General features: G+C 34.7%; 1 protein-coding gene across 2 annotated transcripts in view; it reads right to left on the bottom strand.

Moving 5' to 3' along the window:
* The window catches only part of LOC118203578 (serine/threonine-protein kinase VRK1-like), a 99,543-nt gene that overhangs the window by 54,670 nt on the left and 32,440 nt on the right, over positions 1-12,433 (bottom strand). For both annotated transcript variants that reach the window (XM_085815876.1, XM_085815877.1), the window contains exons 6-7: positions 9,327-9,523; positions 8,320-8,418 (exon numbers count right to left, since the gene is read on the bottom strand). In XM_085815876.1, coding sequence (XP_085672002.1) covers positions 8,320-8,418; positions 9,327-9,523 — 296 coding nt within the window. The remainder of the gene's footprint in view (positions 1-8,319; positions 8,419-9,326; positions 9,524-12,433) is intronic.

Genomic DNA, 12,433 nt, shown 5'->3' with positions numbered 1-12,433 from the left:
ACTGTAGCTGCTCTTTAGATTTTTCCGCTAAATAAATACTTTTGACATTTTGATATGTGCATCATATAAAAATAAACCAATGAGAATATTTTTCAGTTTCAATGAAACTGAAAAATATTCTGCTTAGCAAGCACAGTAAAATTCTTTTAAGTGTTCATAAACAAATCTCGGACAGAACAACAAAATGAATTATCTCTGCAAAATACCGGAAACGTTATTGCGCAATACGTGCGCCGTAATTCTTCCCTACGCAATATTACGCAATCGGAATCAACAGCTGCCGGTATTGGAGAATAAAGAACTAAATAATGTTGTTTTTATTCTTCGCTTGGGTTGGTAGACTGCAGAACTTTTAGTCCTATTCAATTCAGATTGGAAAGTGACCAAAAAAAAAAATGGTGCGTTGCTTGTTCTGCAGTGAACTGTAACAGTTTCAATATTCGAGATTTTGCAGAGAAAGGGGAGAACCTCCCAATCTTTGTACTGTATAATGTATTGGCCAAAAAAATGAAATTATTTTGACTATTCGATTACTTTCCCTTTATTTAAACCATTCCGAATATTATTCCTTAGAAAGCTAATCTGTGTTAAAACACAACCATTTTTGGAAGTTTACTATACTTCAGCAGTTACTGCAACTATGTGTTATTATAAACATTCATACATATGCTCATAATATAAGCATAATGATCATAATAAACATGAATATGAACTGGCCAAGCGGAACGAGAATGCAAATTATTAAGATCTTGATAGAAATTCAAACGTGTGTAGTAGTGTAGTGTGGGTGGGAGGAAAAGAATGCCGAATGTACTGGAATTTTCTACTGCTTTCGCAATTCTTTGACCAATAGAACGACGGGCACCTGTCTGTATTCTTCGTGCAACCCAAGGTTATGTTAATGCAGAGAAAGGGGGAAAAGCTATTTCCGGGAGTATGATTCACCATCTGACATTCCATATTAGGAAGAAAAGTTGTTTATTTAGTTTCGGCTTTGGTACGGGGAAAAATAACGTGTTCACTAAAAAAAAAAAAATAATAAAAAAAAAATAAAAAAAATAAACACTAAAAGCAAAAACTAAGGGCTTTAAGGAAAATTAAACACCTATAAGGGCCTTTATATTTTATTTTCAAATATAAGGACTTTTTGAAATTGTTAATAAATTTTTCAAAGCTTTGAGAGTATATCAAACTGTGTCATGTTGAGTGCTGTGGAATGACATGAACTGTTGAAACAAATTGTTAGGAAATCAAATTCAACAAATGTAAATCGAGTTGAATAAATGTGAATGTTCTTGGTTTTTGACGACAGCACTCAGAAAGAGCAATGCTTAATATAATTTTTGAAATGGAAACAAAATTTTGAAGAGAATTAAGATTTGTAGTAGTAGTGCGTCACATAATTTTTTAGGCGAATTGCCATAACTTATTTTTTGAATTGACTGATCTCGAGAGGAGTAACCTCATTAAAAATTAGAAAAGACGACGGGAAAAGGTATAGAAAAATGTTAGGAACAGGAGAGTTGTGGTTTAAAAATGCCGTGTAAATCAGTCCCTCATTTCACTAAGGGCTGAAAGAAATAAATACAAGGCGTATTCGGAAACTAAGCACCATTTGGACAAAAAAAAAAAAAAAAAAAAAAAAAAAATTTTTGAATCCAATTTTTTTTTTTTTACATGAAAATACATGTCTTAAACTATTTTTCAACATACTTTCCGCCAATGATCAAACACTTGTCATAGCGGGTGACCAGTTTTTGTATACCGTCGTCAAAGAAACTTCCCGCCAGTTTCGATAACCACGACTCCACAGCATTTTTCGTGTCATCGTAAGATCCAAAGCGCTTGCCACCAAGCTCGCGCTTTATGTGCAGGAACAAGTGATAGTCGGACGGCGCCAAGTCCGGGCTGTACGGCGGGTGATCGAACTGCTCCCAATGAAACTGTCGAATTAACGATTGAGTGACAACAGCAGTATGGGGCCGAGCATTGTCATGGAGCAACACAATTCCTTTACTGAGCATTCCTCTTCGTTTGTTTTGAATGGCACACCTTAGTTTTGTTAAAGTCTCACAATATTGTGCTGCATTAATGGTTTCACCTCTGGGAAGAAATTCAGTAAGCAAAACGCCTTTCCTATCCCAGAAGACAGTGCACATGATTTTTTTGTGATGACATTGTCACTTTGAACTTTTGTTTTTTTGGAGAATGAGTGTGTCTCCACTCCATCGATTGTTGTTTCGATTCTGGTGTGAAATAACACACCCAAGTTTCATCACCTGTCACAATTTGGTTTAAAAAGTTTTCTCCCTCATCACTGTACTGCGAGAGATATGTCAGGGCACTACCAAGTCGCTTTGTTTTGTGAACATCAGTGAGCATTTTTGGAACCCATCGGGAACACAGTTTGCGATAATTCAAGCGGTCAGACACAATTTCGAACAAAACAGAACGTGAAATTTCTGGAAATGCCTCTGAAGCGTCTGTTCTCATGAATTGCTTCATCAACTTTCTTTACCAAATCATCGGTGACAACAGAAGGCCGACCACTCCGAGCCTCGGCGTGGACATTTGTTTGACCTGCATTAAGCATTTTTACCCACTTTCTCACCATTCCATCCCTTATCGTGTATTCACCGTAAGCTTCTGTCACTTGACGATAAATTTCGGCCGGTTTAACATTCCTTGCGTTCAAAAATTTAATCACGGCATGAATCTCACAGTCAGCGGGAGAACTAATTGTCTTAAACATTTTGAATGTGCACAGCAAACTGAAAACACAACATAGAGCAACCAAAATGGCGACAATTGTCAGTGAACAAGAAAGACTAGTGTGCATGCGCGGGACGCCTACCACAGCGCTAGAATGAAACGGTACTTAGTTTCCGAATACGCTACGTATAAGATCAATATAAACAAAGCTGAAAGCAGCTGCTGTTGCCATTCCTACAGTAAAAAATAAAATAAGTTCGTTGGCTGAAATGTGCGAGAAACGTCTGGAAAGCACAATATGTCAGTTATTTAACTGCCTTTAAAAGCATTTAAATGTCCATGTCTACAGCGAGAATTCTTTATAAAATATTTAAAATGCACCGCAATTTAAAAACTTTTATACGTATACATCACATTTTTCTTTATTTTGGGGAATAAAAAATGACATTTCGAAAAATGTTGACTTCATGAAACATATTTAGAACGTCCTTTGTCCCCTTAAACTTTGGACGAGTCCATTTCCTAATTGCCCTCCTTAACAGTCGCATTGCCCCCCTGTGGGGCGTGGGCCCCACGTTAGGAAACATGGGTTTAGAGGTTTAGTAAACAGCAGGTAGATTTTATGTCAAATGGCATAGATTAAAATTAGAAGTAAGATCATGATCAGCACGATTCATAACCCAAAAGACTGAATGTTGTCACCGCTGCAGCTTGTCTAGAGAGAGACCTGCTGATTAGAACAAACCTGAAAGACCTGATGCAGGCATAGTTGCCAAGTTTTGAAAGTTAGTTGGGCTCTGTCTAATGCAATTAGTGTCCTAGCTTCGTGCAGAGTTCCAAGAATTGCAACCCAGTTAATATACTTGAAGATTTCAATATGCCACTAAAGCACCAGAGGTAATAAGTTGTTTTGTATTATTTTAAGTCTTACACTACGATGCAAAGAATAAGTTTTACATGAATTTTTACATTTTTGTGTTTTATCTTGTGACCACAGTAAGGATTAATGAAAGATAATAACTGCCTTTAATATGCAGAGATAATTTTTAAGGGTAAGCAGTTAGTTATAAATCCCCATGGTTTCCTTCACACGATTACCAAGTTTCATAACATTTGGTTCAGTAGTTTTCCTTTTATGACCATTTTAAAGTGGAACTTTAATTATAACCACCCTATATTTTAAGGTTCCAATAAGCCACTAAAGCACCCAGAGGTGATAGAATGTTTCGCATTATTTTATGTCTCACTAGATGCAAAGAATAAGTTTTACATGAATTCTTACATTTTTTAGCTTTATCTTCTCAGTGCAGTGAGAATTAATGAAAGGCAATAATTCACTTTAATATGCAGAAATAATTTTTAAGGGCAAGCAGTTAGTTATAAGTGATTAATTAAGGCAGTTAGATAACCTCAGTCATTATGGATTTACATAGCCACTATTAAATTTTATTTCTATAAATCTTGCCTTTAAATCCTTCTAAACATTCCAAGCTGCAATGTCTAAAATCATAAAGAAAAATTATCCCTACCAATTCTGTACCAGCAAAAAGCCAGAAATATTTTGGATTATTAAAAAAAAAAAAAAAAAAAAGGGAAGAAGAGAAGGGGGGGAAGTGTAAAATTAATTTTATAGAGAAAACTGATGCATATTCTGATAGTTTTGAATATTTTGAGACAATTAAATGGGGAAAACTAAAAAGAAAAAAATTAAAAAGACCCTTTTTTATTAATTACATAGCTAATTTTGCTTTTGCTAAGAGCTGTTTCGTAAACTGTGCTTTATAGCATCATACTTTATTTATTTTTCAGATTCAAAATATTGTTTAATAAGTTGCAAAATGAAACTTTATAATATGACAGCGAAAAATAAAAAATGTTTTATTTTAATGTTATTTTTTAAATATAATTTCAATATATTACCATTATTTTAAAATTTTAAAGAAACTTATTAATGTTACGATGTTTTAAGAAAAATCACCGAAAAATTCTCAGATCTCAGAATTAAAAATTTCCTATAGAAACTGATCTTAAAATCACCAAAATGTTGATAAGTCGCCAAATTTAGAACTATTTAATAAAAGAATTCACATCCTCTAAAGTGAAAAGTTGTTTAAGAGCTCTTTATTAGAAAAAAAATGAATTTTGAAATGTTTATGTTTCACTTCTTGCTTAGAAACTCGAGTATTGCAACATTTATATTAGAAATAGAAACAAATTATAATCCATGAACCCATTCAAAAGACAACCATATACGTCAGTGAATTGCCAAAAAATATTCCTTCAAAATGCTTATTCACACTCAAAATGGCAGTCGCAAAAACAGACAGAAATTTCAGATGATTAAAATTTAAGAACCTTCTGCTGATTTTGGCCAAAATTAAGGACCAAAAATCGATTCCAAAAAATTTAAGGTCTCTTAAGGATTGTACGAGCCCAGTATTCCAGCTGGTATTCATATCAATATTACAGTCATTATTATTATTTGAGGTACATTAATCAAAACATCAGATTTATTTGAAATAGGTACGTTTTTAACTTGAGCAATTTTTGGTTTTACAGTTTTTGCTGATTTCTTAAAACCATCAATGCCAGTTAAATCAGAAACTGAAATTTTCAATTTCATGTGTACTATTACCTGGACCACGTGCTGCAGTTTTAGTTTTAACATGCAAACTATTGATATTATCAGTATTATAGTTATAAGAATTGGCCGCAGGTTATTAGGTCATCCAGCATCATTGAGAGAATGCAGTGAAATCCCAAAATTAAAGCAGTAAGCAAAACATTTGATTAGACTGGTAGTTAGTTGGCTATAAGCTACCAGCTCTGAATGAAAACATGTACAAATACAGAATTCAACTAACAAATATACTAATACTAGCAGTGACCAAAATAACATAAACACAAATCTCGTGCAGAGCTTAAGTGCAAGTGTATTTTGTGATATAGTTGTGAAAATTATGACCAGGTCCCAAAATTTGTTCAGCAGTAACCTGAGAAGGATTACCAAAATATTCAAAAAAATAAACTCTCAGATATGAAATGTAGCCAAGAATAATCTTGGCCAAAATGCAAACATATTCTATTTAGAAGCTATTAACAAAAATTAATCAGTAATCATATTTACTGATTTTAAAATTCTATATTCTTAGTGTTCTGTTAAAATGTAAAATCAATCAGTAGTCTCACATATTCATCTTAAAATTGTATGTTCTTGCTTTGTGAGTTTTTAAAATTGTGTTTACCCTTTCTCATTCCCCATTTTATTAATCTTTCCTTCCAAATTTTGTATGGCCCTTGAAAAGTGTCCCCTTATCCTTCTCTCTCCTTTTCACCCTGGACAATGCCTACTATATATTTTTTACATTTTTTATTAATTGTATCTCTCCTCGTCACATAAGGGTAGCAGCACAGGGTTGTAGTTTGAAACTCCTCCAAGTAGCAACTTATTTGACCAAATGAAACACTCACTAAAATTAACACTTCTAACGTTCTCTTAAGATGAACCCAGTACTACAGCTTTGTTCTGTTATATCAATGTATGACATGGTGTGATAGATCAAAAGTCTATTACTTGTTATTTGGGGATAGTACAATTACGTGGGAGCCTTGAATTACATTCACCATGCTCAGACAGTTAGCTATGCTTTCATTCTGCAACACTTTGTTGATAAACAAATGTATAACAAACAAAACAAAGAGCAATAATATAATCTGTATATCAATGAAAGAAACTATTTAACCCAAACCCCTTGACTCGTAATTCTTTGTTCTTTACCTTTAAACTATTAATTTGTTGAGTGAATAAGACCATCAGAAATGCTGATTGTTTTCTGTCCGCTCACATCTTTGATTTTCAATTCTTGATAACAAAATAGTAAGACCATTTTATGCAATATACGAGGGTTGGAACTTTAATAGTGGCAACTATTTATTTACAAGGAATACAAAAGTGATTCATGTCACCATGTTTTACAGTCCTTCAATATAGTCGCCAGCACTGTGTACAACCCGTTTCTAACGATGTGGAAGTCACAGAATACATGTAGCAGCACCTGTTTTGTTGATAGTTTGAATGGACCGGTCTACTGCCGCAAGAATCTCAGGAACAGTTTGGAAGCGAGTGCCACGAAGTGGTTCCTTCATCTTAGGAATTAAGTCATAGTCACAAGGGCTTAGATCTGGGGAGTATGGTGGATGATAAAGCACTTCCCAGCCCCATCACTTGAACAAATCAGTCACAGCTTGCACTGCATGCGGCCGAGCAATGTCATGCAAAATGAGAGGAGTGTTCTGCAGAAAGTGTCACTGTTTTTTTCTAAAAGCTGGTCGGAGATTGTGCTCCAAAAATGAGCAGTAATACTGCGCAGTGACGGTCTGCTGTGGGGGAACGGTATGCGTTAGGATGACACCATCACAGTCGTACACGAGAATCACCATAACTTTCACACTGCTGGGGTTCTGACGAAATTTCGAACATCGTGGTGACCCGTGATGACACCATTCGTTTGATTGGCTTTTCAGTTCTGGCTGGTACGATCGGGCCCAAGTCTCATCCAGCGTAATGATACGGCGTAAAAAAGCATTTCCTTCGTGCTCATAGCGCTCCAGGTGGGTTCGGGCTGCATCGTATCGTAGCCATTTCTGCATTTCCATCAATTGATGTGGAACCCATCGGGAAGCAATTTTTCTCATGGACAGGCGTTCCTTCAGAATGTGCAGCACAGCCGTATGCGCTAAACCTGTTTGTCCGGCCAGCTGACGAATCGTTTGGCGGCGATCACTGTCCATTAGTGCGGCAACAGCTTGCATGTCTGCATCGCTGACACACGGACGACCTGGCCGCAACATGTCTGCCATGTTTTGGCGTCCTTCATTGAATGCTTTCACCCATCTTGCTACGGTTCTGTAAGGCAATGCAAATTCCCCGCAAGCCTCTTGAAGCCCTTGATGGCACTGTCGTGCTGTACGACTTCTGGCACATTCAATTTTTATCCAACATCATTGTTCTTGTTTTGAAAACATTGTGACAACACTTACTTTAGACCGCAAGCTAATAAAAGGATCCGTTCTTCGCGTCACTCCGCATGCGCGTGACGTAGGCAAGACGAGTCTTTTTGCTGAGAGGTAAGGTAGGTATGTAGTTTACGTGTGGTATACGCGATATTCTTTGGTTTTGTTGCGTAGCATTTTTTCAGCTGTGTTGCCACTATTAAAGTTTGAGCCCTCGTATTTAATATAAACACCAATATGCAATTAGATTCCAGAGCACAGATCAAAAGGTCTTTTACTGCAGGAATAATACATATTATACTATACTACAGTATAACCACCATAGTATGTGAATAAATATTATTCTAGAACTGTGTATACATCCCATTCTATTAAGTTTGTTGATTTAAAACACATTTTCTCACACACAAATTTCAAGTTACTCGAGAATAAGTTAAAAATTTGATTATTCTCAGCAGGTCTGACCAACTACTACTTATCTCTTCAGCAAACAACATCTTTCAAATTTACAATTATTGGAATATCTGTTTTTATATAGAAGTAATTAAATGTAACATTTAATTTATAAAATAATTACAAGGCATCTGTAATTACCTCATTTTCTCTTCCAGGACCATAACCAACAAGTAGATTTGAAGCTTTGACATCAGCATGTATATAGCCATGGCTATGGATATATTCTAGGATATCTAACTGCAAAAATTAAGAGGAATTACATCTAACAAAATAAACTTATTAACAATATAAAACTGAAGCTATATAAACTTTATATTTCAGCAAAATTTACATATATCACATACTATTTTTCTGGTTACTATAAATCCCTGAGTAACAATGTCGATTTGTTAGTAAATATTTTCTACAGTCCAATCATTTTAACTACATTAAATGATATAAACATCACAATTAAAACTAAGCACATTGATTAACTCCCCATGTTATATGTGCAGTAGCTCAGAAAACTTTCATGCCATGTTGCCAAATTTAGTAATATGATAACAATTTAAAGACAACCATCATATTATTGCGTTCCATAGTCATGCACTTTTGACACTGCTTGTACATCTCTATTCATACGATACTAGAATTCTCGGAAGGCAATTTACCTAACAGAATTCAGCAAAGTTGTTTTCTCAGTGCCTAAGTACTCGAGTACCTTTTTGAAGGCTTATTCAATTCTCAGCTGTGTTGAGCTGAGATCCAAAATCTTTTGGGTATTTTATGTAAAATATCTTTTAGCTAAAAATAGCATAAACTAAGCATTTTAAATCGCATTCAACTCGGCAAATATGGGAACATGTACGTAAAATATTGGGAATGTAGCATACCCTTCAGAAATTCCTTGATTACAATTTATATAATAATTGATTTTATTTGCTAAAATATTATTATTGATTACATTTTCTATGATAGAATAAACACACACAAAAAAGGGGGATTATATGCTTCAAATAATAAAAAATAATAACTAAATTTTTTAAGCACAGAAATAATTCCGTATTTCAAGACATGCTACGTATAACTAACATCTTGCAAAAGAAGGGAGTATCTCTTTAAAAAATAACAACATACAGAATAATCCATTACAAAAATATACTTACAATCAATTTGCCTAATGTATATACAGTTTTTAAGGGAAATTTTTTATTATTTTTATCAAGTAGTTTTTGCAGATCTTCACCAAATCTTTCCATGACCATAAATCTGTATTTTACACTCCTGTATTCATGAGATCCTGAAGCAATAAACTTTGGCATACCAAGAAAATTCAGTTTTTTCTTTCGTTTCCATTCTTCAACTAAAAAAAGAAAATGATGAATAAATCAAAGGACAAAGAAGTGAATGGTGCTTGAAGGCCAACCAATATTGAAAAGACCACATGAAAACTGGTGAACAATGAAGATAATGTTGACTGCTTTAATTGATTATCAAAGTATAGTGGCACTTTGAATTCCTACCAAACGGGCAAACTGTTAACAAAGAATTTAATTTGTTATATGGCAATTGCGTGAAGTTCCCCCCCCAAAATGAATTACAGCGAGACAACGCATGAAATTTACACAACACTGATGTGCCCATTTATTATGTTCTTATTTGTAAATTTTTACCCAAAATTCAATAACTATGGTTCCACAAGATCTGAATAATATTCCAATACTTATTAGTCTAACCACTTTGAATTTATAAACAGTTTAAATTATAATACATATCCTACATAAAATCTTCAACAACTCTAGACACTAAAAATCTTGCGAGGTAAGAATTCTACTTTCTGTGCTTTTAGACATATCATAACACAGTTCAAAGAAAACTTAATTCAATATCTGCCAGAGCCATCTCATTAAAATTCAGATATTTACTCTATAAGAACTTCTCAAGACAGAGAATTTTTAATTGCTTCCATGCTTTGCAAATTATAAGCTTTAATGAAAGCATTAATCACCAATACAAAGAACAAGTTGTTTCAATCGTATTTATATTGTTTTACTAACTCGTAAATGCAGTACCTACTGGGCAACAGATGCCTATAGCACTGTTCATTTCAGCATATTTTTGCAGATTTAGATCACAAGAATACAAATTGTCTGTGAAAAGAAAACAATTTGCTCAAAAAGAGACAATACACCCTCTTAAAGCAATACAGTGTTGCTAGTGCTCAGAAGTAGCATGAGCCACATATACTAATACCATAAACGCAAACTTGAAAATATGAAAAACTAGGTGATTTTTACCCGAAAACTATAAAAAATACAGGCTACATGGCAGTACATTTCAAGAGAATGCAAATCCAAATTCACTTTATATAATGCATGATATAAGTTGCTGAACTATAATGCAGTTCTGATATAATGTATGTTAATATTTAATTACATATTCTAAATTCAATGTTTTTTGGCTTATTTCTTTCATTTAGTAACATCTTAAATCTTTAATACAGAAGAAAATCTTGAGCATAAAAAAACAAACTTTTAAATTACTTTAAACAAGATAAAAAATAAAATTAATAATCAATGTACATACAATTGTGTAAACTTAACACTGTACTATTAATTGATGTAATTATTGGTACCAAAATTAAAATTAAATATAACCTGATTAAACATTGGTTGGATCTTCATATCTACACTACACTGAAGCATTCAGATCAGATTAAAAAACTTATAAAAAATTATGCTAAACATCACACAGAGAAGATGGATGATGGAAACTACACAATTTAACTTTTATTGAGCAATAACACTATTGCAGCCTTGGCTTTCCTTATGAATATAAAACCATAACTTTTATTACAGCACCTTTTTTTTTTTTTTTTTTTTTTAAATCTTAGTAATAAACAATTTCAGTAGCTGGATTTGAAAGAGGTGAAAGAAGTCTACAAATCTTTCCTTCAAGTGTCATCTTTCTAACTATACAATACAGTCTCCCCAAGATACAACACAGAGAACCATCATTAATCTGTTGAAGTTTACTCCAAGTCATCTTATTATATATATGTGTGTATATATACCCACACATACATATAATAAGATGCCTTACTTACTATGATACACATACTTCAGCAGCTTAACAGCTTAATGTGCAAAAATACTAGGCATGAGTATACAGTGGATGGACAAAAAATATGGAAACACCTTGTGAAATGCATGTTTGAAAAGAAAGATTGATTTTAATGAAATATGTAGGTGGCGCTGGCATTTTTGACTACTGATGCCACCTATACAACTTCGTAAATGTGCTAAACAGTTCAGTTGTTGTCGGAGTACTGTTATGTGAGGTTGTCATTGCATTATGTCAGAGTTAACAGACTTCGAACGTGGGCAAATTGTTGGAGCACATATGGTAGGTGCTTCCGTAAGCAAGGCAGCCGAGGTGTTTAGTGTTTCAAGAGGTACTGTATCAAAGATTTATTCCGCATATTTGAAAAGCGGGAAAACATCATCTGCTAAATCACAGCGCGGACGAAAGTGTGTCCTGAGTGATCGTGACAGACGATCATTAAGGGCAATTGTGACAAAAAATAAGAAGACCACAGCTGCAAAAGTTACTGCTGAAATTAATGTTGTGGTACCGAACCCTGTGAGTACTAAAACAATTAGAAGGGAGCTTCACAAACAGGGAATTGCTGGCCGTGCTGCAATTGAGAAGCCACTCATCAGTGATGCTAATGCCCATAACAGGAAAAGGTGGTGTTTAAGTCATATAGCATAGACTATAGAGCAGTGGAAGCGAGTAATATGGTCTGACGAGTCTTCTTTCACATTGTTTCCCACTTCTGGCCGAGTTTACGTCTGGAGAACGCCAACTCAAGCCTATAATACAGACTGTTTGTTGCCAAGAGTGAAACATGGCGGTGGTTCTGTTATGGTTTGGGCAGCCATATCGTGGTTTTCTGCTAGCCCCATGATAACTGTGTCAGGGCACATGATTGCCGAGACTTATGTGAACATTTTGGCTGATCAAGTTCATCCCATGGTACAAACTTTGTTCCCCGATGGTGATGGCCCTGTTCACACAGCTCACATTGTCCAGGACTGGTTTTCTGAGCACGAGGATGAGTTGTCCCATCTCCCCTGGCCACCACAGTCACCAGACCTGAATATTATCGAACCTTTGTGGTCTACATTGGAACGGAAAGTGCGTTCTCTTTTTCCACCGCCAACATCGTTATCTGAACTTGCCACCGTTTTGCAGGAAGAATGAATGGTAT

The sequence above is a fragment of the Stegodyphus dumicola genome, chromosome 4 (assembly GCF_044657685.1).
Source record: "Stegodyphus dumicola isolate Sdum_Otavi_A_Nest chromosome 4, ASM4465768v1".
In the NCBI taxonomy this organism is placed as follows: Eukaryota; Metazoa; Arthropoda; class Arachnida; order Araneae; family Eresidae; genus Stegodyphus; species Stegodyphus dumicola.
Note: the sequence above shows the minus strand (reverse complement) of the source record. Positions and strands in the feature narration are given on the sequence as shown.